Raw genomic sequence first — 24,377 nt, forward strand, 5'->3', positions numbered from 1 at the left:
CCGACGGAATACAATTTCAACCAACCATATAAGGTCATATTTAGTAGCAGGGATGATTGGGCCTCAACTAAAAAGAGGAGCCCTAGCCTGGTACACCGATGCTTCAAAGACAGTAAGATCTGGAGTAGGCATGGGCATCAGTGGACCAAATAGCCACATCAAATTGCCCCTCAGCTCGGACTTAACAATTTTCCAAGCAGAAGTTCTTGCTATAAACTTCTGCACCGCTTTGAACCTACAGAAAGGACAAAAAGGTGCATCCATAAACATTTTCACAGACAGTCGGGCCGCCTTAAAGGCAATTCAGGCCTACACGTGTGGCTCCGCACTGCTCAGAGAGTGTACCAACAACCTGAGAGAACTCGCTAGGGGCAATGATGTTACCCTATGGTGGGTTCCAGGTCACAGTGACATTGAGGGCAATGAGAAGGCCGACAAGCTGGCCAAAGAGGCAGCAAACACGCCCTTCATTGGACCCCAACCTGGATGTGGACTACAAAAAAGCCACCTAAAACAAACAATCAACAACTGGGAGGCTTCAAAGATAGCCTTACGCTGGAAAGAACTTCCAGGTCACAGCCAAGCGAAGAGTATGATAACTCCGTCGCAAAACAAAACCAAAGAGGTTTTATGCCTCAGCAAAGGGGATCTAAGAACGCTCTCAGGCTACCTGACCGGCCATGTGCCCCTAAAATACCACCTCTTCCACATTGGACAAGCTGAGGATCAAACTTGTCGACTATGCAACGACGAGTCAGAAACTGCTGAACATATACTGTGCAATTGCGTCGCCAGAGGCCGTCTAAGGCACAACGTCTTCGGTAAAACTCCCCTTTTAACCTACCGACATAAAGGTTCAAGACCTCAGGACAGTACTAAGGTTCATTAAGGACCTACATTTGCCCTAAACCTTTGGAGGGCTAAAGTTACAATAGATCTTATAGGTCGCGGTAACGAGAGGGGCCGCTCTCCTCAGCCCGGCAGCAATAATAATAATAATAATCACTGGTTTGATTAAATACAACACAAATTGTCAAGCACATAAACTCTGCTGTAACTTCAGCCGGTGCTCATATTATATGGGCAAGTTGTAGATTGATTCAGTAAGTACTGTTGACATGTTACGTTTTGAAACTAACATTAATTTATTAGTTTCATTATAATAAATCTATCAAGTCATTAGCATAATTGAATTTTGATGCAGACTTTAAAAATCTTGATATAGATTTAATAGGAACAAGCAATTTTTTGCAAACTCAATAAAAATATGATGCAGTCTTAATGCTATAATATGATATCATCTCTTAATCAAAAGTCCCGATTCTGTAGACACTGGAGCTGACACAAACAATATTAGGGGAAGATTATAATGTAGAAATTAACACCAATTATACAATATCGATCTACATAATAGCTTACTAAAGTTTCACTGGGCACCGATGTTTCTGTCAATGTTTATTCAGCGATTATGGAATTAATTAGGTTGGAATTGATCTGCAGTTTCAATCCTTATTTCGGCGACGTCTAAGAATTGAAGGAGTTATAGCTGAATGATGATTCCAATGGAAATTGAGAACTAAGTTGAAACATTTAATACACTCCCTATTTTGAGATTATTTTATAATTCTCTTTGAATTATTGCGAAATAAAAAATAACAATGTAACTTAGGTTTTAAAAACAAACACTGCCATATCTCATCCTGTCGATAAATTTGTGTACCTTGCTTTCTTCACATCTTAAAACAGACCGATTATCTCGGCCCTTCTGTACAGCGACTCGCCTACATTGTGGTATGTATACAATAGATTAGATTATTGGCTACAGATAGGAATCGAAAAAATATTCTACCTCCACCACAGGATACCAACTTTCATCCTTATTTTCTTGTTAGTTTCCAATGCGTTTAGTTCTTGTCCGTTGTATTTAATGTTGTGGTTACTCCTTAATAGTGTTCATAAAAAAATGCGTCGCGGTTTTATTGTTATCGTCTCATTCGGAATTTTTTTCTTCATCACCTACACGTTATTACAAAATAGAGGAAATCATATAGTTTCAAAATCATTTCGAACAACTTCACACAATAATCGATCTATTTTAAAAAATCTCTTCGATTTAAACATCAAGAATAACTCGATATTCTTTCTGGACACTTCCCTTAAAGATTATCAAAACGAATTAGTCACCATACATCGTCGAGTATCTTGCGCCGTGGAATCAGCAGCTTTACATCATCGAAATCGATCGATTTATTACGTTTACGTTGGGAGATATCACGAAGCTACGATGGATATTAATGATATTAATTTTGAGCCGATTTTAACCTACGAAAACGTTCAGGTTGTTTACGTAAATATCGAAAATTTGGTTGAAAATACGGAAATTGAAGGATTATTTAAGAAAGGTTTAATTGAAACGTCGAATTATTACGTCGAACATTTCAAAGATGCCTTTTGTGTAATCCTTTTAAGGAATTACGGTGGAATTTATTTGGACAGTGATGTGATAATATTAAAATCTCTAAATGAATTAGGGGAAAATTTCGTTGGGAAAGAATCCGAACAAGTGTTAGGAACCGCAATTTTAGCGTTCAACCAAAGTGGTCATCACTTTTTAACCACGCTTTTAGAAGATCTCAATGTAAATTATAACCCAAAATCGTGGGGTGGAAATGGACCATATCTATTTACTAGGTATTTAGGTTTAATTTAAGTTAAAAACGAGTGCTACATATAAATTTATTATTTATTTTAGAGGGGTGAAAAAATTGTGTGGGACAACATCGAATTTTTCTGGCAATGAATGCGATTATTTAAAAATCTTTTCGAAAAATTTCTTTTTTCCGGTTTATTATGAGGATTGGAGGCATCTCTTCGATCCGAATTATGTCGAAGAAATCCTGAAAATAACCAAAAGTAGCTATATGATTCATTTTTGGAATAAATTGAGTCATAATTGGATATTAGACGTTAAATCGAACGCTTCTTATGTAATTTTAGCGAAAACACATTGTCCGAATACGTTTCTTATGCAAAATAAATCATTTTAATTTTTTAAGTAATTCTATTTTCTTTTATACTCATATTTTCTGGATATAATCATTCTTTAATTAAATTAAGCAAACTTAATTTGAATCGAAATAATATCCTAATGATATTCCAGAGATGACAAAGAAATGGACGAAGTTATGAAACTCATGAGATTTTAGGAGATGTTGAAAGAAGTTTTTTCGAAAAGAAAGTCAAAGTGTATCGCAAAGACATTAAACTTTATTTCCTATTACATATTCCTCTAAAGCAACATTACAAGTTTTTCCCAGTTCCACAAATTATATTATCAATAAGACAATAAGTACATAACCTTATTGATGAAATATTTCAAGACTACAGCAAAACGTTATCTTTTGGGAGCCTGTAATAAAGATATCAACATGGTAACTCCTTGCGAGTATCGTTTATAGCGACACCAATACCATGGAACTGGATGTAACCATATACTGTCAATAATATGACTAGTTACTAATCTGGAACGTGTAATAACTCAAAGTGGAGGGAAGAAAAACTACAGAATAATACATGGAAACCAAATGATTCAAATTCTACGTAAAAAGTACTGTCTCAATACGAAAACAAGAATATCAAATGAGGCAAAATCCAATGATCTCAACTAAATAACTCTAAGAATGAATTGCGTGAGATGCAATAGCAGCTCAAAAGATTAACCCTTTGACGTACGTCTTGAGTAGTTAGAATATAATGAGATTTGCCTAAATACGTCTTAATAATATATTACTTGTCTTAGATATACAGGGTGGTATTACATATTATACAGGATGAGATTGATGTCTGACAGTCTGTTCTGTTACATTGCCCCCTCCCTACAACCATTTCGTCCCGAAATGATCTTTTGGGTTCGCTGTGGCGGAATCTAAAGGATGATCTGTCTCTACATTGTGACGTCTAATAGAAGCATCGCTTATAGTTTCGATTCAGGAACTGCTCGTACAAAAGGTGCACTGGCATTTCTTGCAGGCTCTTACTTCCAGCTTCTCGATGGTCTCCAGCAAATGGTGCTTGGCGATTGAAGTGAATTACCCTTGGTTTTCCACGTGGTAACTTCTGGATTCGGTAGACAACATCATTAATTCGGTCCATGATGGTGTATGGACCTTCCCACGAGTTTTAAAGCTTCGGTGAATAACCACGGCGTCTCTGCGGATTGTACAACCAAACTTAGTTTCCTGATTGGAATCCACCTTCAGTAGCCTTAACATCATAGGTTTGCTTCATTCTATCGCTAGCGGTCTGGATGTTTAGACGCACCCGTTCGTGGATATCATCCAACCGTTGGCGCAGCTTGCTTACATAATCCTCTCCGAGAATATCCTGCCCTGGTGGACACCCAAACATCAAGTCGCGATATTACTCGCGACCTATAACGATGCTAGCTGGCGTCTGTCCTGTTGATGCATGTACTGCAGATCTATATGCCAGCAGGAACAAATAGAGATGTTTATCCCAGTCTCGTTGATGGTTAGATACGACCTTGGCTAGATGTCGATTGATTCATCCGCTCTACCATTCCGTCAAACTGTGGGTGGAGTGCTGTCGTTCTTATCTTTTTGATGTTTAGAATCCCACAGACATTTTGGAAGAGCGCCGACTCGCAATTTCGACCTTGGTCGGAGTGTAACTCCAGAGATACACCGAATCTGCAGATCCAGTCCTTAACGAAAGCATCCGCTATCGTTGCGGCTTCCTGGTTTGGTAAGGCATAAGCTTCTTTGTATAAGCTTCCATGTATTTATTGCCTCCGTTAGTCTCGGGGAATGGTCCAGCGACGTCACTGGTAATTCGATCGAATGAGCTCCCGACGTTATATTGTCGCATTGGTGCTTTTCCGAGTCTCTGCGGCCCATGACTTGCCACACACGTCACACACTTCCTGCACCAATCTTTAACGTCATCCTTGCAATTCGCCCAATAAAACCTCTCTCTTAACTTGTTAAGAGTCTTAGTTATGCCCATGTGACCTTCAGTGACTCCATTATAAATTTCCGTTAGAACTTCCGGAACTCTGCAACGAGGAATAACAATCTGATTCCTCACATCGCCACCATCTACATCTTCAAGTCATCGTTGCAAAAGTCCGCCAGTCAGGACCAAAGGATTCCATTGCGCCCAGTATGTCTTACAAGCGGTGAGTACTTAGCAACCTCATCCCAAGTTGGTCTCCGGTTCTGCCTTTTCCATTCGATAATCAATTTTAGGACATGGTCTTCTTGATAGGGATCAGCGTTGCAATGTACTCGGCCCGCTCGGTGCTCTATATCAAAGTCGAACTCTTGGAGTCTCTCAATCCATCTCGCAACCTGACCTTCGGGATTTTTGAACTGGAGCAGCCATGTTAGTGTAGCGTGGTCTGTCTTTTGCAGGAATTTGCGACCATAAAGATATTTGTAGAAATGTTCTACTGCCTTTATAACCGCCAAGAGTTCTCTCCGTGTTACACAGTAGTTGCGTTCAGGTTTCGATAGAGTCTTGCTGAAGTATCCTATCACCTTTTCTTGACCATCTTGGATTTGGGATAAGACCCCCGCCAGGCCTACATTGCTAGCATCCGTGTCCAGTATAAACTTACCATCTGGCAATGGGTAGCTCAATATTGGGGCGGTGGTTAGTGTACCTTTGAGGTGTTCGAATGCTTCTTTTTTAAAATCTAAATACAAAAATCTTCGTTTTAGCGATGTCCATATACAGGTTCGGCATTGAAATTTTCTTTTTTCAATGAAACGTTGTAACATGACTGGAGGTACAACACGTTGCAGCGCGGTAGAATTCTTAGCGAAGAACATTGGTGGGGGATTTTGTTTGTCAAAATGCTTTGGGTGAGAGAGCGTTGGTAATAGAAACCTACTTTTATACGTTTTGAGCGTGAGAGTCACTGAAAACTTTTGTTGATATATCCGTCTAGCGCAGTGAAGGGTTAAACGTTCTTCTAAGGATCGTCTTTATCTTATTCAACTTATTAATGTTGTTCACTACACTGTATCTGTTGGCACTCTTGTAATATTTAGCATTATTATTGTCTATTTGTTCTATCTAAGCACAAGCACTATTCTGTAACGTTTATCTATATCTGTTGGAATATCTTTCCATACATTAACTATCCATTCTGTAAAATGAGTACATATGCGGATGATACCCAGCTTTACGCTTCATACGCGACAGCGGGCAGTGGTATTGCTGAGGCTGGTATTAGCGGTGACCTTGATACGATTTTTGAATTAGCAACATACCACCAGTTTAAAATAAATCCTGACAAATCTATGTGGATGAGTTTTAATGGGCAACAGCGCAACCCTACTTCGCACTTAGCCATTAAGATGAATAACACCTTAATTAAAAAGGTCTCTGAAGCTAAGTGTCTTGGTATGATTTTAGATACTAGCTTAAGATTTAGAAAACAAATTCAAACATATATTCAGAGATCATATTTTTTTTGCGTCGGCTGTACCCGCATCGTTCATGTTTACCTTTGAAATTAAAAGTGCTCCTCTGTGATATGTTTGTTCTTTCACAATTTAATTATATGTCTGCTGTATATTATAGGGCTATAGATGCAGTCACGTCACGAAGTATACAAAAGGTTCAGAATAGTTGCCTCAGATTCATTTATGGGATTCGCAAATTTGATAGAGTTAAATTAAATATAAACCACAGTGCGAGAGAAGTCAGACAAGGTCAAGTATTAGTTTCTATCCTCCAAAACATAGAACATCACTTTTTCAAAGGTCATTTACATATCATGTTTATAAATCGTATGGAAGCTTGCCACATGCACTACGTCAACTGAAATATGACCAATTTCGAATAAAATTGAGGAATATGATTTTTCAGCAGTCAACGGGTCTTGTCTGATGTTTGTTATTGTTTGTTTCTCTGTGATTTTTTTGTGACCTTATTCTTATTGATATAAAGTCATTGTTAGGATGTTAACAGTTACGCCATCAGTTATTACACTGAGTCCTTTTTTAATTTTCATTATTATTGTTTTTTTTTTTTGCTCCTCTTATTTCTTTTTTTTTCTCTTTCATTTAATTTACGTTTGGGTCTTTTGGGCCCTTTCATTTAATTTAATTATGTTTAAATTTAGATTTGATATGATGCGGGTGATACTGTATTAATGATTTCAAGATTTTGCCTTTGTTTTTTTTTCTTTTTATTTGTTATAATTCATAGAATTTTTTTTTTTTTATTTTACTGTTGGATAGAACAGACTATTCTGGATCCCGCCGTTTGATCTCCATATATTATGTATATATTTGTATTGTAGTTTCTTTTTTGTAATGGAGACAATAAAGTCATTTATTATTATTATTATTATCATTTATTATTCACACATAACAGCAATAATCTCCCTTGGTATAAGTTTCTCTCCCTCTAACATCCACCTATTCAGCTTCCGTAAATTTTCTTTAAATAATTATGCAAACATCTAAAGGTTGTAGTAAAGTTGAATAACAGCAATATGATTGTTACACTGTCTTAAATTTTCGCTTGTTTCAGACATGTTCTGCTCACAACTCAATGCTTTTTTCATCTCTTTTCATGAACATGAAGAAAATTTTAATTTCGATAAAGTTTTCGTATTAAAAAATCACGTAACTGTTTTAGTACTTTACTCGTCAATTGTTGTATGGCCAATCATGTCCGTTGTTATGATCGTTTCGTCGATATTGCCAGTATAGGACAATAAATAATTTTATTTTCTGTTCTGAAGAACAAATTTTCAGAGGTTTCGTAAGTTTTCCTCCAAATTCTCTCTTGTAAAATGTTTGTTGTTTCTTGAAGCACTAAGTTGTAACGATTAATAAATCTTCCGCGCCACCTTAAAGATAAATTGAAATTAACATTTCTTCTTTGTTACATTTTGCACATTTTAGTACAAATAAACAAATGGCATTTCTTGTTACAATTAATCCATTTTGACGGCTTTTTAAAATCCACTTTTTAACGTGTAGGTCAGATCCAACAATAAAAGAGCTGAATTAGTTGCCTAACATCTAGCTAATGTATTTTAACTGAAACTATGCAGTCTACAGTGAATATAACACTTGTTTATCAAAAAAAGAAATAACTATGAAGCTGGTTTTACCAATGAAAGTTGCCCTAGAAATCGATAAAAACATTAACTATAAGAAAAGGTTCTTTAAGCTCCCGACGTATTAAAAGAAATCCAAGAAAACCAATCATCATGTTGACAAACTTGTTTAGTGCCTACTTAAGAGTGAACAAATGTTTTAAAAATTGTTTCAACATACCAGATTTCTAGTTTAGATTTCCTAACCACCATTCTACTATAGATCAAGTGCATAGATTGACAATCAGTAGTGAGAATGCATTTGATAAGCAAAAATATTATCCGGCAGTTTTCCTAGACGTTTCACACCAGAAATTTGTCTACAAGTTGTGGCAAAAAGCTACCCCTGAACTACTGACAAAAACTGGAATCATATCTTTCTGAAAGAGAGTTAAGAGTGGCACATGAAGAGGCATACTCAATATTTAAACCGATCTTGACCGGAGTTCCACAAGACAGTGTCTTAGGACTGCATTAGGCCATATTTATGTACTGTTACCGAAGATATTTCAATTCCAAAAGATCCTGTACAGGTGTCCCAAATTGGATGTCCGCATAGGCTATCTCCGAAGCTAAAAGAAATAGAAAAGAAGTAGTTCATGATCGCATCATCGGAGAGTTAATAGAGAAGAGAATATCTAAAATATGTATTTTTAAAATTAAATAAATTGACGTAATTCGAACGTTCCTAAAGATGGTTTTATAAAAAGACCGAAATCGGTAGAATTAAAAAAGTAACATATCCATTTTATAAATAGTACAAAAAGAAAAACAGATTTTGTAATTGATAAAAATGGAAAGAAATATCAACTTCAACGAAGGAAATAAAACTGACCTATCGTAACATTCCTTCACGGTATAATTGGGGTTTCTTCACGCTATAATTGGGGTTCCAAAAACAAACTGACCTATTATAACGTTTCCAATATTTTTGTCAGGGTTGACTGACATTTGTAAACAAAACTAACCAACTCAACAAGTCATTGACAGTTAAAAAAATGCTGTTACTATTCTAGTTCGGGTAAAACAATCTCAAGAATGTTGTGTACAAAACTAAACTGAATCGCTTGACGACTTAAAAACTAAAATTAGAAGAGAATGTGCTGACATTAATCAAGAAACAATTATTTGAGTCCAGCATGAATTCATCGATCGTTTGGGATATTGCCAGGCACAAGAAGGGTTTCAGTTTCAACATTGCGGTGGATAGATAATATTGCAGTGAATCTACGAACCCTAAATATCGCACGACCAGAGGAACTAATGTCGGACTACAGTAAATGGAGACAAATAGCAAAGTCAACAAAGACCCATCCCGGGTTATAATAATAATAATACGAAGAGAGAGAGTTATTTGGATTAACACATATCATCAAGGAGTGGGGCTTCATCTGGAAAGCTCCATTTTTCACGAAATCGTTTTTCCGAGTCTATCCAAATCTCTTCATTAAGTGTTGGCATTACTAATAATTTTATTGCCAAAAGGGCTTACTACTGCATCTGTTCTTTAAGATTATCTTTCAAAAAAAGAGAGTCAAGACCTTGTAAAATATGGGTTACAGTGTAAAGAATTTTCCTGTTCAGGGTCAAATTCAAATAAAATCACAGGCATGGGACAACAGAAACAATGATGGTCTTCTAAACACTATGGAGAAAAAGTCCATTTGGTTATTTCATAATCATCATCAATCAACAAAGCAGACTAAAAGTTTGCCAAAAAGTTGGGAAGATAAACCGAAAAAGTAAAAAGCATAAAATTAAACAAGCATCAGTTTCAAGAATTGATGAGGATGAATTTAATTAAAGACAGAACTTTTTTTAATTTCATCATTAATGTGATGTTATCACATATCATCCATTGACAATTGAGAATTAGATAGGTAATTAATTACATATACAATAAAAAAGTTCAGGACCGTACTTTATAATAAAATTTAAATAATCACAATAATTTACATAACACACCGGAACTGTGGTATTAACTCCTTGACCCAATCCTGCTGCACTCGACTTTATGCCAATACAATTTTCTCGAGGTTCTCCCTTCCAATTCAAAAACACGTTTAGACACAATAAACGTGGTTGTCTTCTTTTACTATTTAGTAAGCGAAAAGTGTCTCCGCCACAACATAATTGTGTTTGTGTTCAAACTGTAAACCATGAGATCACCATATATTGTAATATTTTTCTTTTCCTGTTTTCTACTTGGATTATTAAAAAAATCTTACGTTAAAGGTAACGAAAATCTTTTTTATTTTAACTTTTTCTAAATAGATTATTTAAGATCATAAATCTTTTTAAAACGGATCATTAGGATCTATTATTGTAGATTATATCTTGTATAATAAGAATTATTTAAACGCCCGAAGCATTTTAATTACAAATTAATTGTTATGTGTCAACAATAAAAAAACCATTCTCTTTCTAGCTGAAAATAATCTAGAAAAGGATTTCAAATTGATTTGTTACGCGGCAACTTATGCCTCGGGTCGACCCGGAAGAGGTGGTTTCTATTTAAGCAATTTAAATCCCGGATTATGTACCCACGTTATTTTCGGATACGCACATTTAAAAATGGATACATCAATTTATTTCTTACGTAATTAAAAAATTTATTGTATAATTATTAGATTAATAATTTGATGATTTTGTGTGTAGCCAATTGGAATGATTTTATGAACGGAACTGAAAGTTTGACCGAATTAAAACAGAGTTATCCATCCGTGAAGTTTATGGTTGCTTTAGGTGGTTGGTCAGAACGAACCGATAAATTTTCGAAAATCGCTGCCAAAAGTGAATTGAGAAAAAGCTTAGCTGAAAATGCGGTGAATTTTTTAAAGTAATTAAAATAAAATTCGTTTGTACAAGGTTATTTGGAATTACATAGACAAACGTTGCAAATTACTAAATATTTTTAAAGTGTATGCGTTACATTTTTATAAAATGAGGTTACATTACTTTATATAGAAAAAATTTGTTTGTTTGTTTTTTCATAGCTGACACATTTTTCAATAATTTCGACAATTTTACCGCAAAACTAGCCTTTACGTCAATTTCGATAACAATTGATTCGTCGTAGAATGAATCAAAGATTCTTAAAAAAAATATTGTGCAGTTTTCTAAAAGATCAAGCCCAGTGATGTGATAACTATATCATTTTATGATATAGTTATATTTTTTAATCATCAAAAATGAAGAACATAATTTTATACGTTTTGACTTAATTATTTTATTTTTTTGTTGTTTATAGTAACGGAAAAATATAATATAATGTGTTATATAAAGAAAGGAAAACTTGATAATATTTACATAACAAAATAAAGCGACAAATATTCCCCACTTCAGAGAAAAAATATTATTCATTTAAATGAAACATTTTAAATTGTTTTTTCTTTTAGTTTGTTGCATACATGAATTATTTAAAAGAAAAGCAGGTTTCAGACTGTCAACACTAATGAATTGTAATTTTTTAATAACTTTAAATGATCCTTTATACCTTGCAGAGATACAAAATTTGTTGTCTTCTATCCGGACAAACATGAACAACCTAAATCTTCTTTTATGGTTGAATGTAAACCAAGAAGGATAATAGGTAACTCATCTTTCCAACGAGTTGTATTCCCTCTAGAAATTAACGCAGTCTTTAAAGTTCTATGAAATCTTTTGACAATACTATTGCTTTGAGAATGGTATGAATGATTAGTTCAAATTGTAGGCCTTGAGCGTATGTTATTGAGTGTGGAATTCCAAAACGTGAATGTAAAATACGTGTAGTATACTGAACGTGAAGTAGTGAACGTTAACTGTTGTAGCAATAGTTGATGCAAATATTGATGAAAGAGAAAAGCTAAATCTTTCAATTATTATTAAAATACAAGAACAACCACCAGAAGGAAGAAGGGGACCTACAATATCAATGTCAATATGTTCAAAATGGCCTTTAGGAATATCAATCTTCATAATGGGAGATTTTGTCATGATTTTTAATAATAATAATAATAAGTTTATTGCCACATAGTTAATACAAGAGAAAAATAATATATATGTATACATAAATGAATAAGTAATGCATGTTGACAAAAGGTCAGTTTATCGCCAAAGGCGATGTCTTCCAAAAGACCCAACCAAAACGTGTGTAAAAAAAAATCAATATGGCTATATAAATAATTCAACATTTAAGCAAAAAGAAGAAAAAGAGCAAAGAGGAAAAACAACACAACGAGTACAGTTGATAGAGAGGAAGAGAAAGAAAAAGAGGAGAGAAGCAGGCGATATCAATACTTAGATTCCGATAATTGTAATGATAATAGATAATCCCTTAAATGTCAGAAAACTACGAGTGTTGCGTATTTCCATGGGTAAACTATTCCAAAGCTTTATAGCCTGCACCGTGAAAGATCCATGATATCTCTCGGTGCGATGAATGGGAAATATGAGTAACGTATCAGACTGTGCTCTAGTAGGCAGACCGCGAGACGACATGAATTGAAAGTTCGTGTACAAGTATCCTGGGGTCCGAGAAAAAAGTATCTTATACAGCGTTGTCAGTATACGTAATGATCTGCGCTTTTCGACAGTCAACATTTGAAGGTGATTACGATATTGCGTAACATGGTCATACTTACCCAGGTCAAAAATAAAGCGTAGACAGTTGTTCTGTAATCTTTCTAATTTGTTACGGAGGGTAATTGCCAGGTCGGGATACACAGCATCAGCATAATCTATGTGGGGCAGTATTAATGAGTAACAGAGATTACGACGGACAGCAAGGGGAAGAAAACAACCAAGTTTACGCAAAGAATGAAAACAAAAATAGACCTTCCTACAAACAGACTGAATCTGATACCGCCAAGACAGCGCTGAGTCTATTGTCACCCCCAAGTTTTTGACCGTATTGGTGAAATGTATAACATTGTCACCGAGTATCAGTTGCGTATCATTGGAAGAGTAAAATTTTGCAAGTAAAGGTTTTGAGCCGAATGCTATAGCTTGCGTCTTGGCAATATTTAAACTCAGGCCAAAACATTTAGACCAGTGAAGTATCCTGGACAGATCATCATTAAGCCGCGCCATGGATACCGGGAGCTCATTCACAGTTGTTGATGTATAGATTTGAAGATCATCCGCATATAAATGATAGTTGCATGAAATGAATTTGGTAACACTGTTTATAAAAATTGAAAACAGTAATGGACCCAATACACTTCCCTGAGGCACACCACTATGACTTTGAAACACAGAAGAAGAAGATGAAGTGTCACGCACACAAAAGGAACGTTGAGAAAGGTATGATCTAAACCCATAGCAGACAGAGACGACACCAGTAAGCTATGATCCACAGGATCAAATGCTTTGCTGAAGTCCAGCAAAACTAACAAGGTTATTCGTCGATCGTCACAGCTACGACCTTGATGAGTGCCGATGTGGTACTGTGGCCCGGTCGGAAACCAGATTGATAGTCTGTAACTAGTTTATGCTCATCAAGGTAATCCTGCACTTGATTGTACACCAAGCGTTCAAGTGCCTTAGATAATACGGAAAGTATCGATATTGGCCGAAAATCACTCAGTCGAGTAGGGCACTTAATCATAGGAATGGGAACAACGCAAGCCTGTTTCCAAATTGTAGGAAAGGTCGAAGACTCTATGGAGAAATTAAAGATATGAAGCAATGGTGGAGTAATTATGTCCAAGATGGGAAGGAGTTGCCTAACACTAACATCGTCAGCTCCGACACTTGTAGAGCGCGTTTTTGCAAGAGCGTCCCGAACCTGAGACTCCTCAAACATGGTGAAAGAAAACCGAGAATTGACGAGAGCAGAACCACTGATAGTGAGCAATGTTGACTTCTTGATTGACTCGTCGAGAGTAGTGGGCGAATTACCAAAATAAGCACCTAAAGAATTACAATCAAAGCTATGGCAGGAAGGAGTTTCAATTACACCAAGAGAACGCATGGTCTTCTAAAACGTTTTCGGTGTTGTATAAGATAACTTCTGATAAATGTAAGTTTTTTTTGGCATTTCGGCAGCGGTGGTTACAGAGGTTCCGTAGAACGCGGTAGTTTTCTCTATTAATATTGGAAGCATTTCGGCGAAGAAGGATTTTGACAATATCTTGTATTGATTAATTTTTTAGAAGCTTTTAACCTGGATGAGAAATACTATGTAAATCATTGAAAATCGGGTGACAACATTTTTCTGGAATATAAATACATACGTTGATAGGAAGAGGAAGAAATTTCACACCAAATTGGAATATCAGAAAATGGAATTGTTTGTTGTTTTAGACAAAATTTAGAATTAGGTTTAGTTCGTAAAACTCAAAAAAATCTAATCCTTGTCTAACCTTGATAGAGCATTGAAAACAATATTATTTCCACCCTTCATGTAAGCAATATCTGTTGAGAACTGTGCTATAAAGTTAATATAGCAAGACTTTTTTCTGTTTTAGAGGAAAAAGATAAAGTTAAAAGCTTCTAATCTATGAACATTTTAAACTGATAACATTCCAAGAAATGGCAAAAATGTTTAATAGCTAAATAGATAGCTAAAAAGTAAAAAATGTTATTTATTTGAGTGATCGAAAATGAAAAGATGGAAAATTTTAGCAGATGTTAAAGCATTAATGTTGAAGTTGAAACATTTACTCGCTTTTTTTGATTTTGTTTAGATGTAAATAATTTAAAATCGGTACACCTGGGACTCTCACATTTTAATGCATTATTCTAATAAGAATTATGATAAAAAGCGATCTCTACAATTTGAAGAAAATAAAAGTGGTCGATTGAAATATCGTTGAAAATGGAATTGGTTTTGAAGAGAATTAATCTGAAATTCCATTGCCAATAAAATTGTAAGAGTCTGGACACCGTTCTGACAATTAACTGAAAAATCTGCAAAAATCTTTATCAAATCTAATGGTATTGTTTGATTAATTAAAGTTGATGGGGAGATAGCTTGAATTTCTGAAACTTTATATGTAACAAAGTTTTTACATTTTTCATTTTTCGACTTGGCTAACTTCTTTATCCTAAATTTAATTTAACTTTATTCTAATTTAAACGAATTTTTCTAGTTGTTTAAAAATTTTGCTCTGAAGAAGGTTGGTTTCACAACCGAAATATAAGCATTTTATAGAAAAATTGTTCCTGAATTATTTCTGACCGTTCACCCTGACCAACGTATTTGTAATTTACCATCTGAGAACCACCCACGATACTCAACATCCCTCGATAAAAATCTGAGGGTTTTTGATCCCCCATAACATCTTTGATGAAATTATACATTCCCCTCTCCGGAAGATTAGAGATTACGTCATAAACAATCGTCATTTGACACAACATCAAGAGAAAGGTTTGCAACGACAAGATGGTATTTAGTTTTATCGGAAATTATGCGAGAAGTAGTGAACTCAGATTCAATCTGGGTGAACCAGATTTCGGACTTGTGATTTCGGGCAAGAGAAGCACTAGGAATAGATCCTTTAGTGAAAACTACACAGTTGTAGTAGAATGGGCACGTGATCCGTAGGGATGATAGAAGGCTCCTAAAGAATATGATGATTACTAGAAGAGAAGGGAAGAGAGGAAGGTGGAGACCCAGAACAATGTGGCTAGACAGCACCAAGAGTTCGATTCAGCAGTGGGGAAGGGACATTGAGGAAGTAAAGAGGAAAGACAAAAAGAAGTATATTTTTTCCAAAATAGTAAGCTGTAGTCTCTTCATTCTTGAGTATTCTACAGAAGCGGTCTTAATCAAGCCTATAAATATCCGGCATCTGTTACTGAAAATATTTATTTGTTCTACTTTATATATTCAAGAATTGTAAAAATGTCAGAGGAGCCATATGATACAGTATAAGAATCTATTAAATCTTAATAGAGGACGATTAATAACACCTAGCAGTATCATATCTAGCCAGATCATATTACAAAAACTTAGACGATAGATTTAGTAAGACAAGGTCCACCTAAATCGTTGCAGAATTACACAACAAGCAATGGAAAGCAAGTTTTACGAGATTGGCTAGCAATTCTCTCTCATTAAACTGCATTTGTTATTGCTGTTGCAAAATTTTTAGCTGTATAGTCAGTTCTTCTTCAGCGGTTATAAAAGTTTGAATGATAACCCTCAAACGATAAAAGAAGAGAGATGGTTCTAATAATCGTAGCAATTACTAAAATGTTTGGCAAGTGGTGTGTCGTTTTTAAGTAGAAATGACAAAATCTGAAATGCTCTAGTAATTAGTAATTAGATTGTTTGTTTTCTGCTTAAATTTTTTGTTATATTTCTGTTTTATATAGTATTTTTAGCAGCTCTACCATCTCTTAACAACATTTCGTTAATTATATGTTTGACCATTTGGGTATTTTGACCCTTATAAGTTAAATAAAAACGTAATAAATTAAGTTTACCTGAATTAAATGTTCTACTTTGATATCTGCTCCTGTGCAAAGATGAAAAGGTAAACATCTCTCACTCTTGGAACATTCCGATTCGATTTTCCACAACGAAATTAAGTGCACTAAAAAGAAAAATACTACAATTTATTAATTAAAAACCACATCTTCTTAAAATTTTACAAAGTATATTTATAACAATTTGATTTAGCAACGTTTGCATCTCTAATTCAAAATGACCTGCATAAATCCATCAAATAATAATTTAATTAATTAATTAATCATTCATTTCAATTCTAATGATATTTTTTATATTATTATAGAAAATATGATTTTGATGGTTTAGATTTGTGTTGGTTATTTCCAAGTAAACGAGATGGAAACGTTTACGATCGAGTCGGGTTTGTTCAACTTTTAAAGGAGATGAAACGACAATTTAAACCGTTTAATTACACGCTTTCCGCGTTATTAAGCGCGGATTTTGAGACAATAGACACCGGTTATGATGTCAAAGAACTCTCAAAAGTTGTCGATTTCATGAATATGAATTCTTATGACTATAGTGGGTTTTGGAGTCCCGATATTCAAGCCCACGCACCTTTATATAGTGATAATAGATTGAATGTGGTTAGTATTTTAAATACAATTTTGAGAATTAATAAAGGGGTATAAATAAATATTTATAATTTATTTTCAGAATTATTCAATTTCATACTTGATTAAATTAGGTGCAGATCCCAAAAAAATAATTTTAGGGATACCTTTTTACGGAAGAGCTTTTATTTCGACGAATACCACAAATTCATCAACCCTAAATGAACACCCAAAATTTGGAGATCTTTTTAATGAAACCGAACAAGCTAGAAAAACATTTGTAGGGCCATACACCCAAGACGTTTCAGGGATAATCAGTTACGGTGAAGTTAGTTAACACTTAAATAAAATTTTTTTTAAAGATTTATTGAAAAAATTCTCATTTTATTGTTTAGATTTGTTTGGAACTGTTAAAAATTAATAATAAATGGAAGAAATTTTGGGATGAAAAAAGCAAAACAGCCTATATAACGTTGGGTCAAGATAAATTAATTACTTACGATAACAAAAAATCGATTGAATTTAAAGTTAAATACGCAGTTGATAAAAAATTAGGAGGAATTACAGTTTTCGCTTTGGATTTAGACGATTTTCAAGGAGATTGCTTAGAAGAATACGAAAATAGTGACGATTTTAAAGATTATTTGTTATTGAGGAGTGTTAGAAAAGAAATTAATAAGCACTTAGGAGATATAAATGTTGTTGAAGTTATGAATTCTACAAAAAGTAACGATTTTTCCTGTATTTTATTAATTTTTAATCTCTATTTATTGTTTAAAATATGTTAAAATAAATCATTCTAGGTTTTATATGATGAATAAGCTACACTTTTTGATCAGGTTGATTTTTCTAAGATGCTAATTTTGGAATAACTCCCTGCTTTCTATGTCTCTTTTACCAGAAACCAATAAATCCTAATGTTGTGATACTAACTGCTTTTGCGAAAATTATTTTGTAGAGTTGTTAACAAAATATTTGTTACTTGCGCTTCTATTACACAGCAATTCAGTGTATAATGATGCTATTAGTATATTGCATCAATTGTATTATATTAATTATATAATATATTAATCGTATTAGTTAGTATTGAATAAAATCCAACTTTTAGCACCGGTTCAAATCAAAAATTGAAATCACCAAAATTCCAAAGTTATTAGAAAACTATAAACTCTGTGCTATTAATTCTGCCGACTTGCATTAGAACATCTCAGTACTTCCTTAATAGGTGAAACATCAAACAACGGGATCAAACCTTCCTTCCCTCTAGTGAACAAGTTCTTGTTCAGTTTTATTTCACAATGATTTAGTTATATGATATTATGTTTTATATGCCAATGTTCAATTCGAAACATTTTGCCGCATAGATCCGGCTGAATTTGTGCGATGGCCTTAGTTATGAAGACTTTAAGAGCATGAATGGATTGCGACATATGGCACAGACCCTCGAATTGTTCAAAAAATCCCACAAGAAAAAGACTAGAGGGGTCAATTCGCACGATCAAGGCCAATTCATATTACCTCCGCGAGAATAATCATAGCCTTTGATCCATATATCGTCCATGTCCATATCGTTCAATTCTGGCTAAAACAAATAGGCTATCATTGATTTGAAGCGATTGCCAGTAACAGTAAGGGCCTCACCATGACACCGCCGCCCCAAAATCTGCACTAACTTGTAACTTTTTGTGGATGCATTGCCACTTAATGAACCTTGTGTGGGTTGGCGTCGTCTAATAAGACCATTCATCCAAAAATGCATCTCATCACAAAAGATGCTTTTCGACCCTAAACTCACATCATTATCATTTACCGGCGCTACATTATACACCTTAGCACTTTGTTCTGGAAACGTTGAACCACTTGGATGTTTAACTGTTTGGCGCAGCATCATAGCTGGATTCCATAGTTCCATACTGGACGTAAAACTTGCTTATATAAGCACATTTTTCATTTGAGCAAACACTTTTTTCAAGTATTTTTTCAATAAAATTAGTAATTTGATGCACTTGGTCTCAACTTGACGATGAGATGGTATTTGGTTTCTGTGAATGAGACTAGATTTGAAACTCTTCAAAATGAATTTCTCAAACAATTTTGACATAATTGGCAATACTGAATATGATTCCACTTCGCTTAGGTTCTTACCTGATTTTGGAATCATTATGAATTCGTGGTTTTTCATGTTCATGATGAAAGTAGTTAGTTTAACCACAGTCTTTCTTTGCCCGTTACTGATTCAAGATATTCTGCAAAAGTATTTGCTTTTTCCAAATTTTTACAAACCCAACAATCATCTACTTTTCTAATATGAGGTTACTTGTGTTTCTGGTCATTTAAGATATTTAAAAGTAGCCTTTCTGTGAGGAAGTTGCTGATAACTGCTTGCCTAATACATTTTATTTTGATGGTTAGTTGTTGGGTGACTGTTGAGCAGAGCTTTATCCTGCTGAGTTCTTGATTGTATCATCTTCTTCTAAGTTTATGTTTTTCAGCTATTGGCTCTCTAACTTCTTTTAGGAATTTTTTTACCCCTAATAACGGGTGTAGTATTCCACGCAGTCTTCTGGGCACTGGTAAAAGTATTTAGTTCTTCTTTCAATTGCTCCGTTGAAATAATAACCTTAATAGAAACAGTCGCAATCTGTATGTTCGTTGATCAGCGTTGTTATCTTTGATCATTATATCATTATATCGCTTGTCAGATATATTGGAGAATGATTCGAATTCATGTTTAAGCTACCTTCAATTTTAACATAATTTCCTGATACATTCTTGACAACACAGAAGCCTATCAACTCGGAAATGTCAGTAGACACGAATTCTCACCAACAACTAACAGATGTAACACACGACTCTTAGTAGTAATGAGTGTGGAGTAGAGATAAAAGAGAAAAATATTCTCCACTAGAAAGTTCTCCGAGGTAATTTTCTCATTGTGAATGGTGGCTCTTAGCTTACAGTGTGATGGTTGGAGCAACCAAAGAATCGAATCCATAGCTAACTTCATTATTACTATACACCAAACCCTGTTTTATAAAACTTTACCAACAAATATTTACCGAGAATATATTGCTGAACAAATCGATCAAATTTTGAGAAAAGTTGGTAATGAACAATTCTTTGCTATAGTAACCGACAATGCCAGTGTAGTATGCTTCATGAAAAGTACAAACATATTTCTGTTTATGGATGCATTGCTCATACGCTAAATTTATTAATTGAAGACATTTCAAAAATAAAAACCATGTTTACTATTTTGGCAGATGTTAAGGCTGTCATCAAAGAAATTAACAATTCTTACATTTTATTGGCTACTTTCAAAAAAATGCAAACTGAAAGAAATTACACCAAAGCAGCCATTTCCTTAAAATTACCTGTAAAAACACGACGGGGATCAACTTAGTTTAAAAAGTCTTCTTGATACAAAATATGCATTAAAAACATTAGCAATTTATGAAAAGTTGAAGATATACTCAGTAAACGAGTTGCAAAGTTGATATTGGATGAGAATACTTTTTTGGGTAAAAGTTTCAAACTTTTATCACTTAATAAATCCTATTGTTAAATACATAACCCAACTAGAAGGAGATAAACCAAAGTTAAGCCAAGTAGCTGAATACTTTTATGAGTCGAAAAGTCGTTTTGAAACAGCCCTTTTCTCAAGCCCTTTGCTTAACCAAGAGGTAAAAGAAGTAAAAAGCTTTTTAGTCAACAGAAAGCAAATGGCAATAAATCCAATCATCTTGCTGCAAATATTCTAGATCAAAAATTTAATGGAATTCATCTTAATAGAGAAGAACAAATGCAAGGAACAAAGTTTATAAATAATATGGCTACTATAACAAGCCCAGATGAGTCTGCAGAGGTAATGGCAGAATTGGCTCTTTATCGATCTAAAGGGTTATTTGGAAAACCATATGTTTTAAAATCCGCAGCCTCAGAAAGATATTCTCGAGAATATTCTCCTATATTTTTTGTCGAGAATTTTTGTGACTCCTTGCAATTCATGTTTGGGACTGCAGCAATTCACTTTATTGTGCGTAGAACCCTTAGTTTTTACATATGTCGCAAGAAAATGGTTATTTCAGGTAGATAGCTTTTTGCTAGTCATATACTGTCTGCCTAGGCAAATAGTAGTTCGTTGCAGTTTTATCATTAAATGTCTAGGCAAATACTATTGGACAAGACAAATAGTATCTGTCTAAGCTTGTTTTAGGCAAATACCTTCTTTTCGATATCACAATGCAATATAGAGTAGGTACCTGTTCACAATAAAATAAAGTAGTTCCTACCGTTATCAACCTACTTTTCTTAACTTAAAGTCACTAATGAGTGTTTGACACTCAGTCAAATTATTTGCGTATCATTTTCAAAAAATGCACAACAGTTTCATATAGTTTTATTAACTTTAATAAAAGTACAAATAAACGATTTGTTTCTTGAAGACTTAAACTTTGTTTTGACCTTTGTTGCTGGAATGGCATCTACTATTGCACATTATCTTATTTTTGAAACAAGTACACCTTTTTGTACTGCACTGAAATTTCGAAGTCTGGCACTGGCATTTTGACATCCATTTTGTGAAGTGCAGTCCTCTCTTAAAGAAGTAAGGCATTCCTGGGGTTGGGTTGGATTGGTTTAAAGAGCTATTTGCCTGAAAATATGTTAGTCATATACTATTTGCCTAGGAAAGTAGAATTTAGTCTGAAATAAATGGAATAGAACTATTTGCCTAGGTAGGTAGTATCTGACTAGAAAAAAGCTATTTACCTTAAACAACATGTTATTAATACACATACTAGTATGTTATTAATGCTCATAGTTTGTTTAGTTTCAGATAAGTTATTGGCTGCAGCTTAACTGTATATAATTTTCCAAGGTTTTCAGGGTTGTTAGGCTCATAAGCAGGAAGTCTTGCTATTTTATTCGTTCTAACTTGTTACTTAGTTTTATTATTATTATCTCTCATTTTTTAGAGTTCCTTGATTGAGTCCTCACTTCGTATTATCTGTAATTTGCAGTATGATTTTTCCATAGTGACAGCATATTGGCTGAGCATTTTGCTTATTACAAGTAGCCGTTAAATGAGACCCAACAAAACACATTTAGCTACCTTGTTACAATTCTTGATAAATTTTACATTGCGGTATTAACTTATTGTTTTTAATTGCTTCTACAGTGACACCTATATTATACTTATGTTTTCATTTTTTAAGAATGAAACAATCAACAAGTCTAATAGTTCTTTGGTAAAAAAACATTTCTTCATACATACATATATACTAAAATCAAAATTGTTCAAATTAAAAACTACAACTTCTTAAATATTTTAAAAATAATGTTTACAACAATTTAAGTTCGCAACGTTTGTATCTCTAATTCAAAATTACCTGTACAAATCATTCAAATAATTTAATTATTATTCCCTTCAATTCTAATTTCTAATGATATTTCTAATACTATTGTAGAAAATATGATTTAGATGGTTTAGATTTGTGTTGGTTATATCCAAGTAAACGAGATGGAAGCGTTTACGATCGAATCGGATTTATTCAACTATTAAAGGAAATGAAACGGCAATTTGAACCGTTTAATTACACTCTTTCCGCGTTGTTAAGCGCGAGTTACGATACAATAGACACCGGTTATGATGTAAAAGAACTCACGAAAATTGTCGATTTCATGAATATGAATACTTATGATTTTAACGGGTTTTGGAGTGACGATATTCAACCCAATTCGCCTTTATATGGTGCTGATAGATGGAATGTGGTTAGTATTATAAATAAATGTTTCTATAATGGGGGAGTATTATAAATATTTAATATATTTTTAGGATTATGCAATTTCTTACATGATTAAATTAGGTGCAGATCCTCAAAAATTAATTTTAGGGATACCTCTTTATGGAAGAGTTTTTATTTCAACGAATAACACAAACTCATCAACCCTAAATGAGCACCTAAAACTTGGAGACCTTTTTAATGAAACCGCACGAGTTAGAAAAACATTCCTCGGTCCATACACCCAAGATATTTCTGGGGTAATCAGTTACGGTGAAGTTAGTTACCATTTAAATAAAAATTTCTTTTAAGCTTTATTGAAAAAGTTATCATTATTGTTTAGATTTGTTTGGAACTCTTAAAAAATAATAACAAATGGATGAAATTTTGGGATGAAAAAAGTAAAACACCCTTTATAACTTTGGGTCAAGATAAATTAATTACCTACGATAATGAAAAATCGATTGGATTTAAAGTTAAATACGCCATTGATAAGAAATTAGGAGGAGTTACAGCTTCCGCTTTGGATTTAGACGATTTTCAGGGCGATTGTTCGAAAGAATACAAAAATGGTAGCGATTTTAAAGATTATTTGTTATTGAGAAGTATTAGAAAAGAAATTAATGAGCACTTAAGTGATATAAATAATGTTGTTGAAATTATGAGTTGTGCAAAAATTAACGACATTTCCTGTATTTTATTGTTATTAATTTTTGATGCATATTTATTGTTTTAAGCTTCTAACATTTATACTTTTTGATAACGAACAAAAATGTCTTGAAATAAATCATTTTAGGATATTTATTATGATTAAGAAACGATTTTTAATGAAATCATGTTAAAAGTATCTCTTTTTTATGTCTTCTTTACGAGAAAGCAATAATTCCTTTAAATTTTCGAATGTTGTGGTATTAAATGCTTTTGAGAGAATTTAGTTTAATTTTTCGTCGGGCGCAATGCAAAAAAGTATCATATCGGGCGTAATGTATCAAATGATCACAATGTATTTACTATGTTATGAAGCTGACTAAATATTATTTTATACATTTATATTATTATATTTATGGTTATTTATGATATTCGAAATACAATAAATCAAAATTTTTACTCTTATTATTTATTAAAATTCGTAACAAAACAATAACAATAAACAGAAAGATCAGTAAACGAAAATGAATCTATGAAAGCGAAAACGTTTATCACTCATTTGATGATGCTTGAAATATTTGCTGGCTGTACAGTAATAAGCTTTGAGCACAACTATGACAAAATGTCTGAATATGTGATAAACATATTAATTTATGACAATTTTTGCAATCGTATTTTGTCAATCGTCATTTACTCGCTGGAAAATTACAGTCCTCACATCTTTTCCTTTTGACAGTGTGACGCCAAACTTTACTAAACCGATTTTTTTTTTTTAAATTTAACAAAATAAAGAACGATAACAAATTTTTCGA

General features: G+C 33.7%; 3 protein-coding genes across 4 annotated transcripts in view; all 3 read left to right on the forward strand.

The window, feature by feature from the left end:
- LOC111424333 (probable chitinase 2) overlaps positions 1-24,377 on the forward strand; it is a 76,220-nt gene that overhangs the window by 36,137 nt on the left and 15,706 nt on the right. The window lies entirely within an intron of this gene.
- LOC111424365 (lactosylceramide 4-alpha-galactosyltransferase-like) lies at positions 1,149-3,055 on the forward strand. Its single transcript, XM_023057873.2, has 2 exons — positions 1,149-2,691; positions 2,753-3,055. The coding sequence occupies exons 1-2, from the start codon at positions 1,928-1,930 to the stop codon at positions 3,045-3,047; spliced, it is 1,059 nt and encodes a 352-aa protein (XP_022913641.2). The 5' UTR covers positions 1,149-1,927; the 3' UTR covers positions 3,048-3,055.
- On the forward strand, positions 8,907-24,022 carry LOC111424355 (probable chitinase 2). Of its 2 annotated transcripts, none has more exons than XM_023057863.2 (6): positions 8,907-10,375; positions 10,569-10,739; positions 10,799-10,979; positions 16,864-17,167; positions 17,238-17,462; positions 17,530-22,594. In XM_023057863.2, exons 1-6 carry the CDS (start codon positions 10,300-10,302, stop codon positions 17,920-17,922), a joined length of 1,350 nt encoding a protein of 449 aa, XP_022913631.2. In that variant the 5' UTR covers positions 8,907-10,299; the 3' UTR covers positions 17,923-22,594. The 2 variants fall into 2 exon arrangements, with proteins under 2 accessions (XP_022913631.2, XP_071054191.1); XM_071198090.1 differs by lacking the exons at positions 16,864-17,167; positions 17,238-17,462; positions 17,530-22,594 and adding exons at positions 22,603-22,906; positions 22,971-23,195; positions 23,261-24,022 and having other exon boundaries at positions 8,934-10,375.

The sequence above is a fragment of the Onthophagus taurus genome, chromosome 7 (assembly GCF_036711975.1).
Source record: "Onthophagus taurus isolate NC chromosome 7, IU_Otau_3.0, whole genome shotgun sequence".
Lineage (NCBI taxonomy): Eukaryota > Metazoa > Arthropoda > Insecta > Coleoptera > Scarabaeidae > Onthophagus > Onthophagus taurus.